At 48.9% G+C, this 25875-nt stretch overlaps 13 protein-coding genes; 8 read left to right on the top strand and 5 right to left on the bottom strand.

Moving 5' to 3' along the window:
- Window positions 1-321: 321 nt before the first annotated feature.
- FFUJ_13016 (probable GTP cyclohydrolase I) lies at window positions 322-1455 on the bottom strand (the record flags this gene model as incomplete). XM_023575652.1 has 4 exons in its annotated part: window positions 322-627; window positions 699-737; window positions 788-1053; window positions 1116-1455. The coding sequence occupies 4 exons, from the start codon at window positions 1453-1455 to the stop codon at window positions 322-324; spliced, it is 951 nt and encodes a 316-aa protein (XP_023428930.1).
- A 700-nt stretch (window positions 1456-2155) lies between these two features.
- On the top strand, window positions 2156-3165 carry FFUJ_13015 (related to transcription initiation factor IID beta chain; the record flags this gene model as incomplete). XM_023575651.1 has 2 exons in its annotated part: window positions 2156-2746; window positions 2794-3165. The coding sequence occupies 2 exons, from the start codon at window positions 2156-2158 to the stop codon at window positions 3163-3165; spliced, it is 963 nt and encodes a 320-aa protein (XP_023428929.1).
- A 1929-nt stretch (window positions 3166-5094) lies between these two features.
- FFUJ_13014 (uncharacterized protein) lies at window positions 5095-5991 on the top strand (the record flags this gene model as incomplete). XM_023575649.1 has 2 exons in its annotated part: window positions 5095-5109; window positions 5200-5991. 2 exons carry the CDS (start codon window positions 5095-5097, stop codon window positions 5989-5991), a joined length of 807 nt encoding a protein of 268 aa, XP_023429592.1.
- A 2878-nt stretch (window positions 5992-8869) lies between these two features.
- FFUJ_13013 (uncharacterized protein) lies at window positions 8870-10996 on the top strand (the record flags this gene model as incomplete). XM_023575648.1 has 2 exons in its annotated part: window positions 8870-9169; window positions 9209-10996. 2 exons carry the CDS (start codon window positions 8870-8872, stop codon window positions 10994-10996), a joined length of 2088 nt encoding a protein of 695 aa, XP_023428928.1.
- Window positions 10997-11734: 738 nt separating this feature from the next.
- FFUJ_13012 (uncharacterized protein) lies at window positions 11735-12343 on the top strand (the record flags this gene model as incomplete). The annotated part of the gene is made up of 1 exon (XM_023575647.1): window positions 11735-12343. One exon carries the CDS (start codon window positions 11735-11737, stop codon window positions 12341-12343), a length of 609 nt encoding a protein of 202 aa, XP_023428927.1.
- A 520-nt stretch (window positions 12344-12863) lies between these two features.
- FFUJ_13011 (uncharacterized protein) lies at window positions 12864-13400 on the top strand (the record flags this gene model as incomplete). The annotated part of the gene is made up of 1 exon (XM_023575646.1): window positions 12864-13400. One exon carries the CDS (start codon window positions 12864-12866, stop codon window positions 13398-13400), a length of 537 nt encoding a protein of 178 aa, XP_023428926.1.
- Window positions 13401-13835: 435 nt separating this feature from the next.
- On the bottom strand, window positions 13836-14927 carry FFUJ_13010 (uncharacterized protein; the record flags this gene model as incomplete). Its single annotated transcript, XM_023575645.1, has 1 exon — window positions 13836-14927. The coding sequence occupies one exon, from the start codon at window positions 14925-14927 to the stop codon at window positions 13836-13838; it is 1092 nt and encodes a 363-aa protein (XP_023428925.1).
- A 1140-nt stretch (window positions 14928-16067) lies between these two features.
- FFUJ_13009 (uncharacterized protein) lies at window positions 16068-17399 on the top strand (the record flags this gene model as incomplete). XM_023575644.1 has 7 exons in its annotated part: window positions 16068-16108; window positions 16155-16224; window positions 16473-16589; window positions 16636-16708; window positions 16759-16862; window positions 16909-17186; window positions 17231-17399. 7 exons carry the CDS (start codon window positions 16068-16070, stop codon window positions 17397-17399), a joined length of 852 nt encoding a protein of 283 aa, XP_023428924.1.
- A 442-nt stretch (window positions 17400-17841) lies between these two features.
- FFUJ_13008 (Bli-4-like alcohol dehydrogenase) lies at window positions 17842-18777 on the bottom strand (the record flags this gene model as incomplete). The annotated part of the gene is made up of 1 exon (XM_023575643.1): window positions 17842-18777. One exon carries the CDS (start codon window positions 18775-18777, stop codon window positions 17842-17844), a length of 936 nt encoding a protein of 311 aa, XP_023428923.1.
- Window positions 18778-19541: 764 nt separating this feature from the next.
- Window positions 19542-20567, top strand: FFUJ_13007 (uncharacterized protein; the record flags this gene model as incomplete). Its single annotated transcript, XM_023575642.1, has 1 exon — window positions 19542-20567. One exon carries the CDS (start codon window positions 19542-19544, stop codon window positions 20565-20567), a length of 1026 nt encoding a protein of 341 aa, XP_023428922.1.
- A 1090-nt stretch (window positions 20568-21657) lies between these two features.
- Window positions 21658-22459, top strand: FFUJ_13006 (related to endoglucanase I precursor; the record flags this gene model as incomplete). XM_023575641.1 has 2 exons in its annotated part: window positions 21658-22342; window positions 22410-22459. 2 exons carry the CDS (start codon window positions 21658-21660, stop codon window positions 22457-22459), a joined length of 735 nt encoding a protein of 244 aa, XP_023428921.1.
- A 157-nt stretch (window positions 22460-22616) lies between these two features.
- Window positions 22617-23102, bottom strand: FFUJ_13005 (uncharacterized protein; the record flags this gene model as incomplete). The annotated part of the gene is made up of 1 exon (XM_023575640.1): window positions 22617-23102. One exon carries the CDS (start codon window positions 23100-23102, stop codon window positions 22617-22619), a length of 486 nt encoding a protein of 161 aa, XP_023428920.1.
- A 302-nt stretch (window positions 23103-23404) lies between these two features.
- Window positions 23405-24583, bottom strand: FFUJ_13004 (related to heterokaryon incompatibility protein het-6; the record flags this gene model as incomplete). Its single annotated transcript, XM_023575638.1, has 1 exon — window positions 23405-24583. One exon carries the CDS (start codon window positions 24581-24583, stop codon window positions 23405-23407), a length of 1179 nt encoding a protein of 392 aa, XP_023428919.1.
- Window positions 24584-25875: the final 1292 nt, after the last annotated feature.

Here is a 25875-nt window from a genome sequence, read left to right as displayed (position 1 = left end):
GAGCCCGGACATCTAATGGGACAATGGCTAATAAACGCTCTACCCGCCTGTTTTCCTAGAAAATTTGATGACAACTTGGACCCGACCGAATTTGTTGAAGACATGGCCTCTTCCTTTCTTTTGTCCCAAAACCGCCCTTTGAAGGAGAACCTTTCCTGAACCGTAACGCCGAAAATGCAGATAAATCAATGGTGATGGTACTTGGTGCACGTCTCATGAGATGCACCCTTCCTATACATGATGAATGTTCTTCATAGGCTTATCGTTTCCATCATAAGCATGTTGAAGATTGCTTCGGCCTAGTTTGCGACCGTATACACTTTATCGGTTGATACCAATGAGGTTGAGAAACTCATTGCGCGTCTTGGACTTCTTCTCGAAGCAGCCAAGGACACAGCTGGTGATGGTGCTAGTGGTCGTCTTTTCGACACCGCGCATCACCATGCACAGGTGGCTCGACTCCATGACCACGGCGACGCCCTGGGGCTTGAGGATCTCCATAATGGCGTGGGCGACCTCCTTGGTGAGGCGTTCTTGGATCTGCAGACGACGGGCGAACATCTCTGCGATTCGGGGGAGCTTGGATAGGCCAATGACGGTCTCGTTGGGGATGTAGCCGATGTGCATCTGCGGGGAAAGGGGGAAAAAGTCAGCTGTTTGTTTGATTTCTCGTGCGATTTCGGAGGAGGAGCGCAAACCTTGCCGGTGAATGGTACGAGATGGTGCTCGCACAGAGACTGGGAATTGTTAGCTCTATGTTTGCAATTGAGTGACGAAAAGAACTTACAAAGATCTCAATGTCCTTGACAATGACCATTTCACTGTGTCCCTCTCGGAACAGAGCCTCGTTGACCATGGTTTCAATGTTGTCCTGGTATCCCTTGGTCAAGAAGAGCAGCGCCTTAGCGTAGCGCTCTGGAGTTTTGAGAAGACCCTCGCGATCGGGATCTTCACCGACACACTCTAGAATAGTGCGCACAGCACCGCTCATACGTTCCAACCGCGCAGCCTGCTGCTCTTCTGTCTCCTCTCTGCGCTCTCTGGTGCCACGACCTAATACCGTCAGTAAGCGCAACCACTACCTGGACCACCGATCAACCAAGTTGAAAACATACTGGGTCGACTGAGCCCGTCAAAGTCAATGACAGGACTAGGAGATCTAATCTTTACTACGGCGCCCTCCTCTTCAGGAACGCTCTGGGGTGCTGCAGCGCGGCGCTTCCGGGGGAGAGGTTCATCGCGGGGATCTCGCGAAGCTTTGGCCAAGCTATTGCGACGCTGAGCGAAGGCACTGGGCTTTGCGCCATTGACAGCGACAGCGACAGCGTCGCCGTTCTTCCTCTTCTTCTCCTTGCGCTCGCGGCGGCGCCTGCGGGAGTCGTCGCTGCTGGACGAGGAGCCCGAGATGCTTGCGACGTCGTGGGATCTCTTCTTTCCGTCTTCGGAGGTAGGCATGGTGGCGATGGGAACTGAATAAGAGTAGAGGGGAATTGAGAGAGAGCAAGCGAAGATGATGATTGAGGAGAAGGAGGGGAAATAAGTACTAGGTATCTTTAGGAGTCAAGAGAAAAAACAGGCGATGATTGACGACGAGACTCAAACAAGTCCAAAGCCAAACAGTACGGAAACCGAATTGTTTGAGTCAGGGTCCAAATGTCTCTCTCTCACGCCAAATGCAAGCCAATGACCGGATCCAAACGCCGAAAAAATTAGAGGGGCTCCACGGGATTCGCGGGGAATGGGCTTCTGCTGCAATTATTTTCTGCTTTATCTTATCAGTCACCTAGCACGAGCTGTTTTGACGTCAACGGCCTAGCAGCGTTTGTCTCAGTGGACAATGCCAGTACAAACGGTCGTTGGCGCCGTGGATCCGATCATGTGGGTACGCACGTGACTGGCCATCACGTCCGTTCGGAATAGCAGACGCGTTGTGTGCCTGATGCTCCGGATCATCCTCCGAAAGCCGTGACGACGAGAGACGCCATCTTGCGAACGACTTTGCGAAAAACGCCGATATCGATAATACGTATCTTTCTGGAAGAACGCCTTCTCGGAACACTTCGCTGTTGCTGTTGCTATTGCTGCATCGCATTGCTTAGTCACAGCGCCTTTCGTTTCGAACCTCTCCCTTTCACCATATCTCGAGATCATCACCATGGCTTCTCCGCCCTACGCAACCTCTCCATCAGGAATGTCACCACCCTACCCATCACCCGCTCAAATCCCCAACAAGAAGCGCCCATCAACCCTCGACGGCTCTGCGCCTCCCCACAAGCGCCGCAAGCCCTCCCAAACCTCCGTCTCAACCAGCTCCGCCGCGCATCCTCTCCGCCAAACGTCCTTCCCTCCCGAAGCACGATCTCCATTCCCGCGGTCTCCCTCCGTGGACGCCCAGTCGCATGTGAGCGGCAGCGCAGTCAGCACGACAGCCAGCGGAGCGCCCAAGAAGAAACGCGGCCGCAAGGCGAAGAACGCCAAGGCAGATGATGCTCGTGAACAGACGCCGAGTCTTGTTGGAGGACGGGCGCCTACGGCTGTGAGCGGACAGGGTGGTGAGAAGGAGGATGACGACGAGGATGATGAGAAGGCTGAGATGGCGCTTGAGGATGTTGTTGCGAGAACGCAGGAGCAGAAGCAGGAGGAGATTCGACTGCGAGCTATGCTTGTTGAGGCTTTTGATTCTCAGCAGTATAACCGGTACGAGCTCTGGCGTGCAGCTAAATTGGCTGATAGTGTCGTCAAACGAGTATGTCGTCTCTACGCAGAACCAAGTCTTGATACTGACGTTTACAGGTTGTCAACGCTACGGTTTCTCAGTCGGTTCCGCAGAACGTGAGCACAGCTGTGAAAGCCGTCGCCAAGCTCTTCGCTGGTGAGATCATCGAAGCCGCTCGCAATGTACAGGGAGAATGGATCCACGCAGGAGAGAAGCAAAGCGAACTACCTACACCTCCCCCGTCAACCAACGACGACCCTGCCGCAGCAGAGGAAGAGATTGATCTCAAGCGCGGTCCCCTCCGGCCTGACCATCTACGCGAGGCTTGGCGCCGCTACAGACTATCTGGAGAGAGCCGTGGTGTAGGTGTGCAGCAACTCTGGCATGCCCAGCAGGGCGATGGAGTTGAGCGCTTTTCGACCCGTACTGGGAAGCGACTTTTCAAGTAAGCTATGACAAATAACAAGCGGCTACGATAAGTATGAAGGAGACTGCGATGCAAGAAAAAGAGCGAGTCACGATGAGTGGAAAGGAGATTGCATAGGATGATCGCCAAGACATGGTCCAGATCAGTGACATAGACCTGACTTGCAGATACGGAGATGGGGATGGAGATGAAGTTTCTTTCAAGCGTAACAATGATACCCCCAAAAATCCTGAATCAAAACAGGAAATAGAACTTTGTACAATACTACCCAAATCAAGAACATGCACGAGCAAATGCCAAGAAAGGTCCTTTATCGGAAATAATAATGACCCGAATGAATGAGTATTCCCAATCCCTTGACAAGTACCTTGTGACTCGTAAAAGACCGAAATTTGCTCATATTGATCCAGTGGGCTGATGTATTTCCACGTGGTTGATCGGGACTTGCGCAAATCACATACGAAACAAGTAAAGCTTTGCACGGCACAATTTATCCAGATTGACGACCTTCGTATACTAGCCGCTCTAAACCCGGTAAATAAGGACTGCCGGCTGAGTCTGGGAGTGTGGGGAGCTAGCTAGCCAGCAGGAGAAGGATGTTGGCTATAAGACGAAGCTCGGATTTAGCGCACGCCATTCAGTCAGACAGTGCCGGGGTGGTTGATGCTGATAGGGAGCAATTTCCGTGGAGTGGAATCATCTTGGATCGCTGATAATACAACGCTCGTACTTGGCCGGTGGTAATATCTATCTTATGAGACTTGCCAAGCGGGACCGCGGGGCATATGGGAAAGTCGGCACGTACACAGCCACTTTGTGCAAGTTGTAGCTGTTGAACAGTCTTGATCGATTGGAGCCAAGTCTTGGCTGCTGAGGTCTCGACTCTTGACCTTGACACTCTGACAGTGGGCTCCGCTTGTCTTGTCTATCAAGTGCGGAAACTCCTACGGGGATTTCGTCGTTTGTAGGGAACTCGTTGGTCAGGCTGATCATTGATGGATGTTGTATTCAGCCTCGGCTCAGCATGGCCAAGAACAACATGTCATCGTTTGGTCAGCTCGTAAACCCAACAGATATTGTTTCGACGAAGGGGAATCCTTCAGTGACAGCTCCAACGCCCAAGGAGTTCAGACCTGGTCTTGGCAAACCTTGCAGGGCCTAGACTCATCAATCGACATTCTGTCCCTGAGCTCACCGACCCTGCAACAGTGGTCTCTCCTCCAAGGAGATTGGTCTCAAGCTTGCCCTTCATCACCTTAAATCGTCAACATCGCAGCTTAATCGGCTATGAGGAGCCGAGAGGCTGGCTTGGCGGTCGGCTGGACCGAAAGGCCGTGGCGCAGCAGCTGCGAGCCCAGCAATGCGTTGAGAATTATGGGGCGCCTAGTCCTCTGGGCATCCCGCAATCAGAGACAGAGCTCCCTGTAGCTCCCTGTAACACTCGGGTCTTATTCAGTCAAGGGAGGTTAGGGCGGAAAACTCGACATGTGTATCCACCGGCTTCTGCCTGTAAGCAACGTTTCACAGGCAGCTTGCAATTTGAGTCTTTGCGTGATGTTGCCGGGTCGCTGTGAGATGCTGTAATTATTGTAGAAAGCTTCATGAAACTCTGGGTGTGTTAAGCTTTGGAGCTCCTCTCGAAAAAAGACCAATAAAGTCAACGGGTCCGATTGAGCAATGCAATGCACGAAGTCGTGATAGGGTTGCCATGGTTCAATATGTTTAAACATGACTGGCGCTAGCGTTCCTTGACATCGGCTGGATCTGCACCGTCAGGACATGGATCTTTCGCCAAGAAGTCAGTGCTTGGCCATCAACGCGCGTCCTGCTTGGCGAGTCAAACGGTACCTACATCAAGAAGAGCTCAAGTCTCATATGGGCTGGCTTTCGCCGCCATCATTGACGTAGCTTAGACTTTGGATCGGCATCCAGATGAACTGTATTTGCCAATATGACAGGAGGAAAGGTGAGTTCTGATCCTCATCTTGCTGGCCTTTGTCGGCAGCTGGGTTCGTCCTGTTTTGCAGTGCACTCTGTCTGACACATTCCCCTGCAGAAGGAGGGCTCGACCAACCCATCAGCTGTCCGAATTCGTGACAACCAACGACGGTCCCGTGCACGACACAAGGAATATGTCGAAGGTCTGCAGAAGAAGCTTCAAGACTATGAGCGCCGAGGTGTTGAGGCGACGTTGGAGATGCAACAAGCAGCTCGCAGTGTTGCTGTCGAAAACTCACGCCTAAAAATCCTGCTGGGGTACCACGGCATCACTAATGAGGACGTCGAAAAGTTCTTGCAGAGCTTTCCAGACCAACCCGCTTCAGAAGCCGCAAAGGCAACGATTTCACAGTCAACGTCTGGTCAACCACTTCTCGCCGCAGCACCCAAGATTCCTCTTCAACCTCTATCAAGAGGACACTCAGCAGAACCCCCGAGGTCCACGTTACCGCCTCCCCATATCGCACCAGAGAAGACGAGTACTCGAGATGTGGTGGACGCCGTCGTAGGGATCAAGAGAGACGCCCGTAAAGCTGGTCTTCCTAGTGGACCAACACTTCCTCTACCAGTGGAGCAGCGGCAATCGCTGTTGCAACCCCGACCTCAACCGCCCATTCTGCCAGCGTTGCCAGCTCTCGTCCTCGGTCAGGGTAGGCCAGACTCCAATCCCCTCGATAAACTCTCAGTTCTTGCGACAGCGAGCGTACATCAAGAACCTGACAAGAACAAGCACCACCGCACGCATTCAAATGCCGATAGCCTTCGTGTACCAAGCCCATCAATACTAGGGCAGAGTTCGCCAGCGTCGTCACGTACAACCCCCAGTCGGATAAGTTCGACATCCCCGTGAAGCCAGAAGAACGGATACAGCTGGAACACAGCACAACAAGTATCCATACCAACGTACATATTTGACAGCACAGTCCATCGAGGGAATATGGTTAAGGAGTCTGGCAGCGAATTCGTAAAAAGAGATACCAAGAAGCGGAAGGAGAACGGAGTTTTTCAAGGCGTTGAGCTCACTGAACGACACCATGAAAGGTAGCTTTGCCTTTGCCTCGTTGGACGTTGGCCGGGCACTACCCGACACAACCACAGGCTAAAGATCTTCTCGACACCAGCCACGATGTCCAGAGAGGATGCACCAGGTTGATGTCAATGGTGCTCACTCCAGGATCAGAACCGAAAACAGAAAGAATGGTAGCAATGCTGCCATCGAGCAGACGTTGACACCGATCAGTCGCATTGGAAGAGTTTCGATACATGATTAACGATACAAGTCGCTGGCGAGATACGACAGATACCGAGTTTCGGAGTTGGGATAGATTAGAATGGGTTTTGGGTTGCCGTTATCGAGAGAAGTGATACCAAGTGTACCAATCGAGTCCGGGGGAGGCTGTGCATCTTGGCGATTGAAGTTGAAACCTTGTCTGGCATGACAAACTCTGGGCGTGAGATGCTCGGATATAAGTAGGGCTGTCTCTAGTCGCTCAGATGGGAGGCCGCCAGGTGGAGATATAAGCTTGTAAGGGCGGAAGACTCCAAGAAGGCGGGGAACATGGTTTAGCCGCGCGAGTTGGAGGGCGTCTCTCGAAGATCGTTGGAGGAAGGATTCTCAACATCTTGGTGTGTTGAGGCGAATACGAGACAGAAGCAACAAGTAGCCACACGAATAAACGTCAAACTAACAGCACCTTCTTGCAAGTGTTAACCTCATCACCGTGAACTTTAGGGAGGCAACAAAACTCAGAACCGGCGAGACTCTGGTAAGATATCATACACCTCGGGGATCGATTGAGGAGTTTATTTCCTAAGCAAAAGATGTCAGAACAAACTCCTCAATATTCCCATAGTTTATGATATCTTACCTGAGACTTGCCTCTTAGGAGAAACCCCTTTCAGAGAAGTTCTCTTCTCGGCCACTGATATTGGAGTCCTCCCAAGCCGAGAGAACCGGGATCCAGTTGTTGATCCACACCGGCGTCATATTGACCCATAGAACTGCAAGGTTGTTGGATGTTTGGAAATGAGATTAGATAGGAAGGGATTGATAATCTCTCGGCCGAGTGGGATATGACAGAATTTGCTGTCTTTTGCTGTGGCTGTCGGTGGTGGTTGGGTGTGAGTGTGTTTCCGCGGAATTGTCAAGGTTGGCAGGGGCGGAGCTGCAAGTGAACTAAAGGGGCGTTGCCTGGTGCGCTCTGTTGCTGAAATGAAAGCTTGGCAAGAATCGGTGTAGTAGATCCAAGGTGAAGAAGGCCGGCGAAAAGATCGAAGAGGAGGAAGAATGAGTTGAAGAAGAGAAGTCGAGCAGATAGCGCAGAGAAGCAGGAAAAGGACATCGAGAATAAGTGGAAGTGGGCGCGTGACCGTGTTCCTGCCTCAACGGGGACCAATCTGGAAAACCTGAGTAACAGAGTCTCTCATGAACAGGCGAAAGATAGGCGCCATAAGAATGAAAAGAGAAGAATACAATTGAAGAAGAAGGACGCCAAATAGAAAAGTCGGTGATGTGGTCTTGCATGAGCCGCACTTGCAAGCATCAAATTCATGACGTCGTGGGGAGTATACCAATCGGTACACGCAAGTGACAGGCACCGTAGCTTCAGGCCCTGCCGGGGACCGGAAAGTGGGTGCTAGCCCCTGTAAGCCACCGCAACGATCGCCATCTCATGCGTCGACAAGGGGGTCAGGACTCCGTGGGTGAGATTTTGGTGCATGATTGGTGGACTCGCCAGGGGACTCGCTTGTTCAAATAAGCTTAATCGTCTCAAGGTGTGGCTTCGGGTTGTCATCCGGGCAAGGTTGAAAGGCTCTTGGCCTTATTTCGTTGTGAAGTGTTGGAGATGAGGAGAGCCTTATGCAGTTGTGCAGTTGTGCCATTGTTCAGTTGGGCTGAAGGGAGAGGCTTGTTCGTGTAAGTCGAGGCCAACAACAAATCAGTACAGGCACTCGCCTGACTGTTCGTCGTTATTGTGACAGCCATGGAATTGAACCAAGGTACACAAAGTTCAAAAGACCAACGAACCAAAGGCCTTCGAAGTCTCACTCGCAACGGTTTCGCGGGATGGTTCGAAGTTTAAATGCTGCCGAGGGCTAAGATGGCCGCGCGGCCTCGCCAACAAGTTGGTTCCATAATTGGTGGTGGCAGTGCATCCAATCTACTAATCGCATTCAACGTCACTCATCCGCGGAAGCTTTACTCGTAGTAGAAAGGCCCTGGGGAAAAAAGTAGCGAGATGTGTCTCAAAGGAAACCCACGATTGAGTTGCCAATTACACGGCTGTGCTCGGTGGCGGCACCGCTGTGGTTGATTGGGGTTGAGATTTGAGGTCATTGCCGGGCCCAGAAACAACAAGCAAAGTGATCAAAGTGAGTGCAGATGAACAAAATCATTAGGAGTTTTTGTTCAATTGCGTATGGTTCCTTGTACCCAAGTATTACTTGACCTGGGGCAGTACAATCGTCATCCTGCCGCAAGTTCTTTCCTCGAGGCAGTACCCAAAACAATTTTCATCTTCCTTCCTCACCAGGGCAAGGTATTAGAGGTAACTTTCCAACACTGACATGATACAGAAGACTTCCAACAAACACCATCATTCTTTAACCCGTCCATCCATCTTACACTCATTCTTTAATCCGTCCATCCATCTTGCACTAAGCGGCATCAATAGACCCCCATTACTTTTTATCACAACACATCTATTTTCTACCCAATTATCGCAACCATGAACAAACCTTGGCGGCTTGACGACATTGTCACATGGGCCATTGATGACAACCAAAACGAACGCCTGACCTTTGCTCATATCCAAGGGCCTCCAGCTTCACGCAAGGCGATCAGACTACCACGGAAAATCATCGAATCGCCTCGAATTTTGGACCACCGCCGCACCATTATTGTTCAGGTTCTTCCCGACTTCAAGAGGAATGTAGTGGTTGAAGGTCGAGGGTCTTGGTCACCGAACCATGAACTCAAGCCAGGCCAACGTCAACCTAAGCTGAAGGTTGAGACATACCGCGAATCTGTAGGAAGTCTCGTTATTGGCTACCGGGAAAGAAAATAGGAGACAATGCCCGACGCAGAGGCAGACCGAATAATCTTTCTCATCGAGGCTGACCCTGACTATTCGGCGGAATATGCCCTAACATTGGCTACCATCACGTCATTCGCCCTACGAAAAACAAGTATCCAACGTGCATTGCATATAAAGATTGCAACTGTATCGTGGGAAAGCATCCACCCAGTCACGAAACAGCTATTCCATCAATACTCTGGCCTCTTCACGGGTGTTTCCGAATTCTTGCTTGCAAAATATGAACGAGAGCCAGCACAGCCCGTGATTCTCAAGGAAATGCCCTCAGATCTGCTTAAGTATGGTACAGTGTCCAATGACTCTGGGACTATATGCCTGCGTTTTCGGGACGCAATGTATGATGCTGAGGACCAGGATGAAGGGAACACGGTGCCATCGCAATGGGATCCTTGGATCACAATGAGCACCACAAATGGGCACTATACTTCCTTTCCACCAGGTGTGAAAGAGCCCGGACTCAAGCTACAAATGATTCACCTGAATGCAAACGCGAGAATAGCAGAACTCTTGCCCCCCTCCTACTCTGTCAGCATTTTTGCGAGTCCTACGGTCAGGCGAGTCATCTTCGATCGCCGCTCTCATCAGCTGTTGCATACATTTCTGTGGATCTCAGAGTCGGAAAAACTTCAGCAGTTGTCATGGCTTTATCGATCTCAGAGTTATCATTCTCCCGATGTTCTGTGCCTTGATCACTTCACCAAGCATCGCGCAACAGAACGTCGAATGAAAATCCGAAATGAACACGCCGAAGGGTTCATGGCTGCCCTCCTAGATTACACGCAATGGCCTGCTACCATTTGGGACTTATTGAAAATTGTTCGAAGGAAGGATGATGTTTTCGCTCACGTTGGTGATCGCTTTATCTTCCAAGGACTTACGCTGAGTCAGCAAGATAGACCCAAATTACCACCAAGATTAAATAACGGCCGCGCATTCTATTCTCTTTTGCCACAAATCGATTACGACTCGCGTATCGCCTATTTCCTCACTCTGGAATCAAGCCCCTTGATCGCCATGATGAGAGTACGCTTTGCCGCGCTGTTAATGTCGGGAAATGAATCCCTGGAACTGCTCCATATTCAGAGGCTTGACTCGGGAACTAAGACAGCCATACAAGAATGCTTAAAAGGATGTTCTCTGGTATGCGACCCCGGCTCCTGGGTACATCTCAGCACTCTATGGGCAACCGCAGGCCTAGCGAGTATGATTGTTGCCGACGACGGCGAGGATCGTGCCATGACCCCTTTAGCTGATGGTAGCATTCGGGTTGTCACACTTGCATCCGCATTTTTGTCGCATTTCAGTCAGGCCCTCGACAGAATCTTACGCGCGAACGGAATGGAAGTAACGGAATTGGCCACCTTTCGGGAATCTGTGAATTACGAAAACTACAAGCAGATATCCCGAGACCTGCTGCGCGTATATTCACATCAAGTGGCTTTTACATCAAAGCCCAGAAGGAAATTGAAAGAGGGAGAGTTGCCCTTGCTAAACGACTTTATGACCAAGAAAATTTTCAACCCCAACCTAAATCTTGCAGTGATCGATTGGGACTACCTCTTCACTCAAGAAAAGACGGTATATGGTGTGTATACGCATTTGAAGCGTTTGGGAAACGGGGGGACCACTGTCTGTAACTGGACTTGGATTCCCAGTGGAGTATGGAACGAATTCCAAGGAGAAATGGAAAAGGTTCGCAAGATGAAGGGGCGTAGGGATGAGAAGAATAGCGATGAGTTTTGGCAAACTAGATTTTGAACCACCTGGCTCAGGGGGTAGAACGAGGTATTCTTTGATCATTACAAAGCTGTAGAACAGAGACTAGGGTAACATAACTAGGGTAACATAGCGTGTGTGCTCTTTTATCATCCTCAAGTTTCGATGCGGTGGGACGTGCAGTTTAGTGTCAAGGTTACTCTCAAACTTGAGGTCATTCCCAAGTCCAAGACGCCGTAATTAGTAAAGCTAGAACTGGATGTAAACGTTGGATGAGTGTCTCAGAAGACGGAGAGAAGCATGTAGCGATTTCGCTTCGAGAGTCCGAGTAACAAGATCCGCGAGTCATCAGTACCTAGTATCTGCATGGGCTTGTACTATCCCAAGGGCGCTTGGGCTTCTGAACTTGGTATCTGTTCATGAGAATAGCCCAAGAAGCTGGAGTGATAGCAAAGAACTGGTGATATTCTGAATTCATTGTTCTCGTCCACACATGTTGATCAGACGTAATGAATCGTATTTCACGCTTTCTATTGTTGCTGAAGAGATTTGCTGGGCGGCTGCGTGCCAGTTGCGAGCTCTAGAACGGGGTTTTGGTGGGAGATTCACCGAGCTCCTGAACAATAGGGCGTAGTCCCCTACTTCAACTACTTCACCGCACAACCTCCCTTTTCCTCCTTTGTACACACTCAACACTTTGAAACCACGAGTAAAGAGCAAAGAACTTGATCATCCCTTCTTAACAAGCAAATCCTTTCATTTCTCTTCTCACCATTCACGATGACTCACCCCAAGATCACAGGTTTCGCTGCCTTGAAGCGTTCCAGCCAAGCTGGCAACCAACCTGCCCGACCAGTTCCGGAACCGAAGGGACTCACTTTCGTGGAGAGTATGACCCTACAGGGAGTAAACAACGAGAAGTCTTCTGGCTTAAGACTGGTGAACAACTCTCCTGGAGGGGGACGTCAGGAGAACGTCGTCGCCAAAGTCCCTGGCCTCGAGGGCACGTACTCTGCAATTGTCGACAACCCTGGGAGCTTGGTGGACGCTTACAAGATTTTGCCTCGTGGCAAGATCAGTGTGATCTTTGCTGTCACTCCCAACGGGTCGGGTGTCAACATGACATCCACCGAAATCCCGTGGTCTGTCCTGAAGGCGCGGGAGGAGGAAGCCGCTGCCACAACAGACAACGAAATCGACCAAGGCCGGGCCCTCGATGACGAACAGACGGTCATTGGAGATGACGAGACTGTTGTCGGGGACAACAACAGTCCCAAAAAGGGCGCTGATCCAGAGAACCACGAGACGACCTCAGAGCCCACCACCACCACCCAACCCGCGAGCGATCCGAACGCTCTCTATCCTGACTTGGCAGGATTAATCATGTAAGAGCAAGGTCAGCGAAGCCTTGAGTGAGATGCGGAACAGTTGCTCACATTCTACAGGCCATGAACGCGGAGTGTGCACGCAAACGCACGCAGGTCCACGATCCGACACGAAGAGTAAGCGCCCTCACCTTCAACTGCCACGCTTGATACTGACTGTTGAGTTTAAGGACCACGAAACAAGAATATTTAGCAGGTGAACCGAAGACCTGGGCAAGGTAGCTGCGAGTGTGCCCTTCCTGGATGATAGACAGAAGCCAATACACCTTCCCTTTCGTTCCCCTTCGTCGAGTCCAACTTTCCTTTTTGATACCCATTTGCCGCCACCTCTATCTCGAGGCAAGAGTGAGCAGCGCCCTCTGTGACCCAATTACCTACATTAGAAACAGCATCCATCTCCTCATCCACGAAAACATCAACCAAACATCATTCTCTTCTTGGCCCATCATCAATTACATCAACAAGCTTACGCATCCCATCAAAAATAACACATTCTCTATCATCACATAAATACCATCACAATCATGTTCTTCTACCCAATTTGCTGCTACTTCTGCATCCGAAGACGCCGTGCCGGGTCAACCGCGAGCAACAGGCCAAGCGAGGAGCGTGCCCTCAACGGCGGGCCGCCAGAGAATCAAGACGGCGGCGAGCGTCCACAAGAGATCGAGTTGCCAAACAGTGATGTTGTGCAGCCAGATGTTCCGCCAGATGTTCAGCAAGGCGACCCTCAGCAAGGCATCAATATAATTTCATTCCCTCGATTGGAAGACAACCCTTCAAGTGATGCCCCTCAGCAAGCCAGCCCTCAGCAAGTCAACCCTCAACAAGCCAACCCTCAGCAAGGCAGTGAATCAAGAACCGTGACGGGTCGATCCCCTTCATGCAAAGACCCAAGGGATGAAGAGCAGGATAACAGCAGTTCTTCAGATGATGCTCCGTCACCCATTGTTGCTCGGTACAAGACCCGGGGTCGCAGGGTATCACGCTACCAAAAGGTTAAGCAACATATGTCTCAGGGAGAAAGAGACATGATAGAAGCAATGAGTCAATTCAATTGATACCTTGGTGATCAGAATGACGACACTTATCCGAATGTGGTTCCGCAGTCCAACAATACTCATACCACCAGGGTATTTTAGGTCAACCAGGCCAGTCGAATGGTGGAAGCTGGTTGTGTTTTGGGCAGAGGGGACAGCCGGACATGGTGTGGTTTGTATTCATTTGGCGTTTCTTGTACCGGTCATCGCTAGGAGCATGTATTTGAGTTACGTTTTTATCGTGTCTTCTTTTGAGGGTTGGCAGATCATGTCCATGGCGTGTTAAGCGGAAGGAGAGTTCAGCGAATCGATCACAATAGCGAGTCTTTCAGCAATGTTATCACGAGAGTCAATTCATAACATGATCAAAGTCTTCTTTTAACATTGGTGGTCACCATACAATAGTGTTAACAATGAACAATTGGTCTTTGGGGGGTCATGTTTGGGCGTACATAATTATGAGAAGACTCTGGATCCCCTCAAGCTTCTCTCATTCTGCTCAAGAGACTCCAAGTAGATGGTGCTCCCAGACGCAGGATATCCCTCCCCATCCGTCTTGAGGCCCGCCAATTCATAGATCAGTATCAGCCTTGCGAAAAGAGCACTCCCTATCAGCCTTATCACAATGATCGCAGAGTCCCTCACGCTAATAAACACCAGACTCGACAGGATAAGCGTCCCAAAGAGTGCTTGAAGACAATCGCCTACGTACAGCGCCGAAGCGAGAGTGAGGAACCAGCCTGCGTGTCGTTCGTTAGCTTTGACGTGAAGCTTTGGCTGCCATGCCGTCGGAGTTACTTCAGACCACAGCTTCCCTCGATCTTCCCATGCGCTTTTCGTGTCGACGGTGATTTTTAATCGTGCGGTGATGTACCCGAACAGATGGATTGCTAGAGCTGAAGCGGTCCAAATGGCGGGGAGAAAGTCTTCGGCTGGGGCGAATGTGCAGACTGCTTGGAGACAGAGCTGGTATGTGAGGTAAGCATTGTTCGCGACTGATGCAGCGGCGATTATGTACTCGGCCCAAGACACAATTGCCTGCGCTCCAACAAAGCGTGGTACGCCAAAGGTAGTGGAAGACTCGGCACCCATCTTGGCGATAAAGTCATCATATTCCGACGCCGTAAGCGGCTTCACCCCAGAGCTACACATGGCCAGCAACAACGCCAGTCCCGGTCTTCGATACGCTAGTATCGCCGTATCGAGATACGAAGCACTGAGTAACTGAAGCACAGATGGTGCGAGACCGAGTATGACAGCAGCAGAAGCTAGCTCGGCTTTTCTGAACTCGGGCATGGTCGTGAGGATGCAGTTGATGACTCGGTAGCCTGGACGAAGAGCGGGACTGGATATGTTGAGGTATTCTTGTATTTCGGAGGAGCAGTTGTATTTGAGTTGGTCTTTTAGCAGGGGCTCCCATGCTGGGAAGAATTCTCGGAATTGCTTGTTTGAGCGTTGGAGGGCTGTTGTTGGCGGGATGAAGGAGAGGATGGCTGCGATGAATAGCGTGAGGTTCAAAATGCCGGGCTTTACTAGGGCACTGGCCATGTTGATCGAGCTGAGCATAACAGCTTGTTGACAGTCGAGTGACGCATGGGAATAACAATAAGGCTGCCCCGAGCAGGGAACACCCGCGCTTTATGCCTGTTCCATGGTGCAGACCCCAATCCTTCAGCTTCAGCCTCGAATCCTCTTCGTTTCACTGCATCGATAGTAAGCCGAATGGTGTCATTACTCCCGGTCAAAAAGAAACAGAACCCTCAAGGAGCGAGAAAACATCGGGCCTTGGTACAGGGCGTCAAAACAAACTCAGCAAATGGTATCCTAGATTCAGCAAAAATATTTTAAACTTATGCTAATTTACCTAAATTCTTTTTGTGCTTAGGAACAAGGTCCCGAGTTTTCTTTCGTCTCCTGGGAGTCTTCAGCCGCCAGCCTTGTTCATGTTCTGCAGTTATGATAGGGGGCCTCAATGTGACCGATGTGACTGTCGTGCATGTCACATGCAGGATATGAGACATGGGATGGGAACGGAGTTATTTTTTGGAATGCTAGAGGAGGATCATTTGTGCTGACATGAGTATTCGAACCATCCATTGGGAACAACGACCTCCTACTCCGTATGACCTCACCTCTATCCTGAAGCACAAAATAACCAGGGCAAGTATAAACCTTTCAAAGACTTGAGATTACTTTCGCTATCGAGTCTAAATACCTTACCTCCCCCAGCCACCAACAAGCTTGGTGTTGTAAGCTTTGGTGGGAGATGTTCCTTCAGACAATGCCAACAATCTACCAAACAATTTATGGTAATCTACTGACTACGAAGCGAAAATGTAAATATATCAGAGAACGGCTTATTCTATATTTGACTGGGTGAACGGCATCTGATCCGGTGAGGGGTCACCATGTTCATTGGTCATGACAGATCTGTGGCTTGCCATTACAAAAAATAGCACTATTCGGATAGTTTGATCGATTAAAGTAATGTCCGGGAGACCAAAGCCTTGACGATAGAGTTTCAGCTAGGATGATTGGCAAACTCAGGACACTGGAGTGCTTCAATACATAAGCTATCCAATGACTGTATCTCACCGTGAGATGGCAATGTCAAGTCTGTAACAGATGAATGAGTCGAAAATATTCAAACCCTTTCAACAACAGTATTTCAGCCCTGTCGATAGTACCATGTCTCGAAATATTCTCATCACCGGCGCGGCGGGTTACATGTTCGTCTCGCAATGTTCTCTCGTAAATATCTAACAAGGCCAACAGAGGAGGTTCCATCGTCGTAGATCTTTTATCCAAGCATCCGGAGATCACTAAAGACCAAATCGTTGCCGCCGTAAGAACTGATGAGTAGGCCAAAGCTCTTTCAACCCTAGGCATCAATGTCCTCAAACTCAATTTATCAGATGAACAGGCCGTTATTAACGAAATATCGTCTCACAAAAGTAACAACCCGTTACTGAATGAAAAACATCTACTGACGGTCTCCAGTTAGTGTCATTGTGCATGCGGCTAACAGAATCAATCCCGGGCTAGCGTTATAGGTTCTTTAACTGATTGAATTATGACTTCTGACGGAAGCAGACCTCAGGGTTGAGTGCATTCTACGCAAACTCTGGCTGGTCATGCAGTGTCAATAAAGACACAGATGCGGTGTTTGAGACGGAGAAGGGGGTTGCAGACTCGTATCCAGTCCGAAAGGTGAGTCAGCTTGTATAGCCTACGTATAAGATGCTGACATTTCAAGACGGATGTAATGGTTATAGAACATGCACAAGCCCAAGGTGTCACGCCATTTGCTGTTGTACCTTCTATCGTCTGTAAGGAAAGCTATGCCCTTTCTCTTGGTTTATGTTGACTGGTGAACAAGATGGAAGAGGAACTGGCGCGTGGAATCAACTCTCCGTCATGATACCAGGCCTGACACGAGCGAGCCTCAAACTCGAAAAAGTGTACAAATTGGATGAGAATATTGTAAGTCCTCTAATAAGTTTTAATTTCGAAGGCTGACAAGTCAAAGTCGTTGCAAGCTGTTCATATCAGCGACCTAACCGCCTTGTACTGCCGAATCATACATGCTGTTCTGAACCACGAAGAAATACCAAGTGGAAAAGAAGAATATTACTTTGCAGTTGCTCACGACATGGATATGTGGGAATTCCAAGACCATCTCGCCGCAGCCATGAAAGCTCGAGGCCTTGTGACAAGCGATAAGCCCGAGGTGTATCCTAGCAATGAGTTTGATGCAGACTCAATCGATGTGCCGCTTGAATTTCTGGAAGATCTTTACAAATCTGGGTAAGTTATTCATTTGCTCGTTGAGGGAGGTTCCGACAATGCAGGGGTCATTTCACGGCGACAAGACCGCAGAGTGTTGGTTGGAAACCTCAGTGGGATAGTGAGCGGTTTTTGAAGAATTTAGATGGTGAGATTGAGGATGTTCTTGAGTTGGGGAAGGCAAAGAGTAGTCTGATTGGCACTCTGTTTGCTGCTGTTGGAAGGGCACGTTGATATTACCCGGCGATGAAAACAGTACCGGGCATAACTCTATACGAGGATGCTTATCAACTGCAGAAGTCCAAGATCCCCCAGGTAAAGTCTTGAGATACCCTCTCCCACTTCCTGGAAACTCGTAACATATCATAGGGTGTATATGTGCTTCTAGAGTTTTCCTATATAATCAATGTGATTTAACACTCACATTGGTTCCCTCACATGTTCAACGGTTCCATTGCCAAATATAATAAGGTTATAGTAGAGTAGAGTTAAGCTAATGCCCAGCCGCTAATCTGATAATTCGCTCCCACCAGGTCCCATATATTAGAACATTGAGTTTGTCAGTAAACCCCGTCTCTCCAACATCTCTCATTAGGTACTCAGTATATCAAAAAGTCCGTCTCATATCCCTTACCAAGCATCTGGGTCAACTATGAAGCTACCACAATCAGCTCACTTAATATCCCATAGTAACATGGGGTTCAAGCTCTTTCTCCGTCCACTCCCAAAGTTGATCATGAAGCTTACTATCCTTACTCAGCGACGAGCCCTTCCCCTGTACACCGACAGGAAAGTAGAAAGCACCAGACTTCACATCAGGACTAGTTGCTGTCCACAGATGGTTCAGCGTCCCCTCCTCAATACTCACAGTAACGAATTTCATGGCAACCTTGAACAACGCGGCCATCAAAAAGTTATAGTCCTTAACCACCGGACCACTGAGGTTCGTTGCAATGACTCCCGGATGGATACTCATGACTTTGAGGTCTGGGTTGTGGTTTGCCAGCGCTTGGGCGTAGTGCACCGATGCGAGCTTCGACTGGCCGTAACGAGTCCACGTTGAGAACTTGGGCAATGTAGTCTTTAGGTCATTGAAGAGATAGGAGTTCTTGGGTGCCATGTTCTCAAGTTCGGAGCTGAGAAAGATAACTCGCACGTCGGTAGATATGGCGGCAGTTGCTTTGAGGGTTGGTAGGAGCAGCGTTGTGAAGAGCGCGGGACCGAGATGATTTGTCCCAAACTGGATTTCATATCCATCCTTCGTCAGACCTTCTGGCACGGACATGATCCCAGCATTGTTGATCAAGATGTCCAGTCTGTCAGACATAGACCTAAATGTAGCTGCAGCTGCCTTTATACTCGCAAATGAGCCTAGGTCGAGCTGAAGAAAGGCAACAGGTCCTGCATTGGGATTCTTCTTGTGGAGTGTCTTGATGGCTTCGTTTGCTTTTTCTTCTGATCTGGCTGCGAGATAGATGTGTTTGGGCTTGTGCTTTGATAGCTGGTAGATAACTTCGAATCCTAACCCGGTATTCCCTCCTGTAACTAATATCACCTTTCCTGAGAGGTCAGGAATATCTTTGTCTGGGCTAAAGGATACGCCTTTTGCCATGGTTGAGATCCGCAGTTCACGTTTATAAAAATGAGTATTAATAAATGCAATAGCATAAAGAACCTAAACCAAAGAGAAGCCACTTTTTATTCACTAAAATCACTGGCATTTATACTAACCAACCCATGGGGGATATTACTTGGGCATAGCCGCGTATGTACATAGTAGTTTAAGTTTCGACATGTGGGCCTGTTCGTGACATCTAGTTCCATTTCTATTCGCCAACAGTCCCTAAACGAAACCAACGCTAGAGCCGCTTCGAGCTAGCCATCCGGTCTCCTCATATACGGACTTTCACAAGCGCGAACTCCTTCACGCAGCGGCTTAGTTAATGCACCGGTACCGACATGAGCCCGCGCGTTTGTTATGATAGAGTTTCAAGTGCCGGTATAGTTCAAGTTGAAATCTCGCACATCGGAAAAGAAGGAAAAGTGCGAGAGAGGCCGAGAAACTCTGATTCCGCGCTTATATACGAATATCATATGCCATTGTCATTGCATTACCAACCATTCCTGAAAGTCCGTTGCTTAGAAATCCTATAATTCCAATCTTCTTTAGCAGAAATGTCGATGAAGCGTGTTTCCTACAAGTATAAAGAACCATTCTCACATCTCCTCTCCCAGGCTTCCCCTTACAGCACTATCAAGCATCAACAATCATCACTTACCAAGTTACCTATTATCAATAAATCATACACCAAGAGCATATCTTTTGCCAACTCACGACCCTTAAGTATTTCAAGATCTCAACTGAATCAGAACACAATGTCTCAGAACCGTGGAGCCGTCAACCCTGCAGCTCGTGCCCCCCTCGAGGTCAGGCCACTCGACACACCTACCCCAGGACCCGGCGATATCCTCGTCAAGAACGAACTCATCGCCATCAACCCAGTCGAGGTCAACATCACCAAGAACGACTTGTTCAAGTCCAAGTACCCCTGTGTAATCGGCACGTCTTTCGGTGGTGAAGTCGTCGCTGTTGGCGAGGGTGTCTCTGACTTCAAGGTTGGAGACAAAGTCGCCGTCTACGCCAGCCCAACCGACGGCGACAAGTATGCTGCTTACCAAGCTTATGCGTTGGCCAAGGTTGACACGACCATTCTCGTCCCAGAGGGCGTTGATCTGGCTGTCCCTGTGAGCATGAACGGGAACCTGACCACTGTCGTCGGCATGATCAGCGCCACAGCTGGTGTACCCAAGCCAGACATTGAGAGCGAAGTAGCCGCCTCTGGCAAGAAGATCCTCATCTACGGAGGGACTTCTAACCTGGGTAGCTTGGCTATACAGTATGTTCGCCGGGCAGGCTACAGCGTAGTCACCACCACCTCGCCCCAAAACAAGGCCTTTGTTGAAACTCTCGGCGCCGATAAGATCATCGATCACAAACAGGATCGCGACGCGCTTGTTAAGGCTTTCATTGCTGAGGGACCATACGATGTCGTCGTTGATACCATCTCCTATCCCAACACTGTCAGCATACTCGCCGATGTCCTAGCCGCCCAGGGCGGTGGCACAGTCTTTGCTACCCTACCCCCCTTTGGCCCAGAGACACTGCCCCAAGGTGTGGTCCGCCAGTATACCTCGTGGCCATTTGTCCTGTACAAGGAGGGCAATGAGCACTTCATCAGATGGGCTTTTAAAGAGTTCTTTGCTAAAGGCATTGCAAGTGGTAAGCTCGTGCCGACGCAGATCGAAAGAGTTGGTGGTGGGTTCGAGGCGGTCAATAAGGCTTTGGATATCCTAGGAAAGGGTGTTAGCAACTCCAAGGTTGTTGTTGAGCTTGAGAAGTAACAAGAAGTGGATTATTGGAAGATTCTGGTAGACTAGGAAGTTATAGATGACGTACGAAATAGTCTAGTGTTGCAGATAAGAGTTAATCAAATCTAAAGTGAGACGAATGGTTACAGTTGAACTTTATATCCTTGATTTGAAACAAACAGTCTTGATTCTTGCCAGCCAATCATCCTCCCTTGTCTCCTTGGCAGAGTGTCATCAAGTTCCGCCACTCCGGTTGCCTTTGACTGGATAACTCATCGTCGACAGAGGACAGGGATTTAGTCGGGGTATAGAATACTACGACAAACGGTAGGTCAATCCAATCCTAAGCTCATCAAGCAGCTCTCTGCTGTCACGATACAGGAATGGTCTGGAGCTCGGAAACGTAGCATCAGGACGACACGAAAGATATCCTGCCTCAATTTGCATCTTACGAAATGGTCGTTTCTTTCAAGGTTGGTGGTTGATATGGAGCACGTCGTTTCATAAAACATGGGCCTTTAGCGTATAGAGACAAGCTAGCGTCTGGTTCGACTGAATACAGACTGGTGTCGCTATAAATAAAATAAGCATTAGCTTCAACAAATAGAGAAGAGAAGGACGTAAATGGAAGAACAAGGGGACAAATGGTTCCAAGATCTCGATATGACCCCGAGACACCATATCACGCTACCACTTGCAATGCCTGCAGCATCCTTATATAGATCAAAAAGGAAATTCTCACCTTCTATGCTCCGAACCTCCGAAACCTATTTCAATCAACACGACTACGATCCAATCGTTATTATCCCTGTATACGAGACGGTTATTCTAGAATACGCGGCTTCACTTCTATTGCTGGGGAAATTCAGTCTTGAGTCGTGATTGGTGGAACTTTTGACTAGGTCAGTCGGTAGTCGGCACTTGATGGGGCTATAACTTACCAGATATGATCATATCGTCCGAATAGGAGTTTCAGGTCAAACACACAGCCAATCTCCGAAGCACGGATACTTCCTGAAGAAACATTATAAAGAAGCCGCCAAGGCCTTGTCTACTCTTCAATTCATCTCTAGTCCGTTCATTCAGCCCTACAGTTTCAGTTCCACTTACATTCCTTTTCACCATGAAGTTCTTTACTGCTTTCTCTGCCCTTTTGGCTGTAGCTTCAGCTACACCTACTACTTCTCCTTCCAAGACCCTTGATAAACGAGCTACCACCTGGTGTGATGCTTTCGGGTCCCTCCAAACCGAAGGATACACCGTTTACCACAACAACTGGGGCAGCGGCCAGGCTACGTCCGGTTCTCAGTGCACCACCTTCAACTCTGTCAAGAACAAGTCCTTCTCGTGGCCTACCAAATGGAGCTGGGCCGGTGGAAATATCCACGTCAAGAGCTACTCCAACGTCGCGCTCGAGAACATCAACAAGAAGGTCTCGGCCATCAAGTCCATTCCTACAAAGTGGACATGGCGCTACAGCGGAACCAACATGGTTTCCGATGTCTCCTACGATCTTTGGCTAGCTCCCTCCGTTGGCGCTGCTAACAAGTACGAGATCATGATCTGGGTCGGAACCTACGGCGGTGCTGGACCTATCTCTGATTCTGGCTCTACTCCCCTTGCGACACTGACCATCAACGGTGCGCAGTGGAAGCTCTTCCGTGGACCTAATGGCGATACTACTGTATACTCTTTCGTTGCTACCAAGAACCAGGGCAACTTTGAGGGCGATCTTCTTCCTTTCCTTACGTACCTCACCAAGAGCCAGGGTGTTCCTAGCAGCTATGTTGCTACTAGCTTCCAGGCCGGTACTGAGCCTTTCGTCGGCAAGTTATGCTTCGTGTGTGTTCTTGTTCTGAAGCTAACGTGTATCAGGTTCCAACTGTGTCTTCTCCACCTCTGCTTACAGTCTCTCTGTCAACTAAACTGCCTGCAGCGCAGATTAGCTGGCTAGTCTTTTCTTGTACTATAAATATTTTTGTTGTATATAACCTGAAATCTGTCTGTCACAATTCAAAGCCTGGGAAGGAAGAGACTCTTATTTTTCTGTCTATCTGCTATGAAATGTCAAAACACCCACAATCACCGGATCTCGATATTCTCAATTTTGGCTCTTCCTGAAGCCAGCAATTCCGAGACCTCACCATTCATCAGACCTATCATAAAGCAACGCCCAACAAAAAGGTAGTGATCATCCTCGGGGCGGAGAACCGCAAGCTCTTCAGAGCCTGCAAGGACACAGACCACATCTCCCGGTGGTACATCATCTGGCATCGTGCCGATATAGCCATCCTTGGTTGTAAAGAGCCTATTGCCTTTGTGGATTCGACCGACTTCATGCCACTCGGATAGTACCGCGCCAACGTAGGGTTTTTGTGACCATTGCATCATCCAGTATCTGTCGTCACGTGGATATTCCCGGTGAATCCAACAGCCTATGCAAAGACCTACATCGAAAGCATAGTTATCGTATTCTTCTTTTCGCAGCAGAGTGCAGCATAGTACCTCTAGTGCCTCTTGCCGGTGGGGTAGATATCTTGTGGTGACTTTGTGAGTTCCATGATACATTTTTGTAGTCCTGTTGTCAAGAGATCCCCAGAAACAAGCTCATCATAAACACTATTTACAGTCTGTGCCTTGATTCCTTTGATCCATAAACTATCGTCATCAATATCCATAGGCAGACCGTTGGATAGCTCAGGCACTGTAACATATGCAGGGCATGATTTTTTGAGTACTCTCACAATTGGCCGTCGTCTATCAGCCTTTGAGAAAACAGGTGCCCAGCTCGGTAGACGGTCAACACGCTTAAGGCCAGTAGCATGAATGTTCAGAAAGCTAAGGATTTGGCGACTGTCCTTTCTTGTCCTTTATTTGGCAGATTTCCAGATGGGCAAAACCCACGCCATGAACTCCAGGGTTACCTCTCGAATGCTCTTGGTATAGTCAGGGGCGAATGGCGATGTTGTCACACCCGAGAGACCATAGAAATAATCCAACTTATTGGAGGCCTCGGAATCTGGATAGAAGTACAAGCCCAGATGCCACAAACAAAAGTCGGGGTCTTGATCGCCATCGATAATTCCTCGAAACACAAAGCGCATCTTTAAGAGATTCCAGATCTTGGAAAACACGGACTGCAACATATCGATATTGTCCTCCTTCCACGACACCAGGTTCGTTCTTTTCAAGTGTTGCATATAGGCCATTAGTCCATATAATGCCACGAGACATGTCGAATGCTCTATGCAGCGAGTTCGGGACACAAAGTACAGCCTCTTCGCAAGAATGACCTCCTGATAAATCCACACTCTGTTCCAAAAGTCGAGTCTACAGAAATTGAACACGGCCCCATAAGGATCGCAAAGGAGTTTTACGAAGTCTAGTAAATCAATACCAGAGCCGTTTGGACAGAGCCATGACAACTGGCTAGGTTTCCAGGGAGGTAGGCTTTCGCAAATCCTGAACAGTTCTATTTCTGTAAGACCTGTAAACTTGGACGGTAATGCGTTATCCCAGCTGTCACTGTCCACGTTTTCTTCAGCGATTTGAACTATCTTTTCGAAAGTCTTAAACGCTTTCTTGACAACTTTGCCGCTTGGATGAATCCAGGCCAGAACCATTGCTGCCGAAGAGTAGATATCTGCCATCATGCCGACTTGATCCCGTTTTTCGGTAAGATCCTCTTGGTTGATACAAAGCGCATCAGCCCACAAGCGAAACTTGGAGGGGTCGAGCTCAGGATCTGACTTTCGTTCAATATCAGTCCAGTGTTTCTTCAGGTGTCGAAGTGCATTAATAAGACTCCAGGCGACCTTTGTCGGGACGCCATTGACGATCATGACTTCCTTGTCATTTGGGTCACCCCAGACGTAGGAGATGCAGGTGTAGTAAAGATCCGGTGTAAGGGGGACGGTGTGGAGTTTGCAGTTGACTTCGCCTTCAGAGGTGCTGGGAAGGATCTCAAGAAGACGTATCTCTCGTTTATCCTTGTTGAGGGGTTGATAGGCGATCGGATATGCATCTTCGTCTTTATTGGGAGGCGCCATTTGATGCAATGCTGGCGAACAACTGGTGAGATTGACTTGCAGTTGGTGAGACTTGCTAGCAGTTGGTGAGGTTGACGAAAGACGAGAAAGTCTGCCTCGCGAGAGAGACTTTATATAGGTATTTGGAGTTACACGCAAGGCTGCAACTCTTCGGATTGTTTCCTGCGTGGCAAAAGGATTATGTTTCATTCTGGCAAAGGAGTGCAGCCTGTAGGCACAAAGCTATCAAACACGGAGGAAGCAGAGGGGAAGCAGAGGCGCAAGAGACAAACCGTAGGTTTCATGGGACCTCTGCCTAAGTTCTTTCATGACTGAGAAACAGTATGAGCTACCCTTGAGATTGTTGATTGATCTGAAAGTTTCATCTCAAACAAGCTCGTCAGTTGGATAGTGATCGACCATTTCTTGTGCTCTCAACACTGCTTCCGGTTTGCTTCATGTTTCTCAGCCAATATCCTTCAACCTAGCACACTAGAAATCTCAAGCTTGTGAAAGGCACAAACGGATTGCGGTCTATGCAGAGGTTTGGCTTGTTTTCGAGCTTGGTATGAAACGTTTCATAGAGTAATCAAACATCACAAAGGTGAAATCAGGGGAAATCTCGAGGGCACTCAAGTTCTAATTTGTTAAATCAAAGGAAACAGCAAAATTAAACAACTCATTGAACAATAGGGGCGATTGGGAGGGAATCTGTCGATGGGTTGTTCTGCGGATTTCTCGTTATCATGATGGCGATTGTTGATTGCACCTCAGACTTCTGGCATATTCTATGATTTCAGATTGACCAAAAGTAAATACAACTATATTTGGGCTTCTCAGCTCTGCTTTGGTAATTGGAAAGTCAGAAAACAATATTGCGCAGTGCCAAACATGATATGCTCCTCTCTCACACCTTCACCTCGATAAACACAGTAATTCAGCGTCGCACAGGAAAGATTGCCAGCAACTCGCCGAAGTAAAGAGGACGCCACTAACTTATTTGCTAAGAAACAGATTCTTTAGCCAAGGACTTGTGGCAAGCTAGACCGAATTTTCTGCCAAATATTGAGACCAAGCCAATAGCTCAGCGGCCAAGACTCGTCGCATAAACTCTCTACCGATCGGCGAACATGATTGATGGATCAGATAAGATTAGACAATGACCCGACGCTAAGACGACACTGGAATGCTCTACCTGAGACTGTGTCAAGTGGCTTGAGTGAAAAAACTCAATGCCATGCCAAGAAACGAATTACCCAACGTCCAAGCTTAGTCCAACCGAGGGACCGACATCGTCCGATGTCGCAAGAACA

The sequence above is a fragment of the Fusarium fujikuroi genome, chromosome FFUJ_chr04 (assembly GCF_900079805.1).
Source record: "Fusarium fujikuroi IMI 58289 draft genome, chromosome FFUJ_chr04".
NCBI classification, from domain to species: domain Eukaryota; kingdom Fungi; phylum Ascomycota; class Sordariomycetes; order Hypocreales; family Nectriaceae; genus Fusarium; species Fusarium fujikuroi.
The sequence above is the reverse complement of the archived record's forward strand: the minus strand, read 5'-3'. Positions and strand labels throughout refer to the sequence as shown.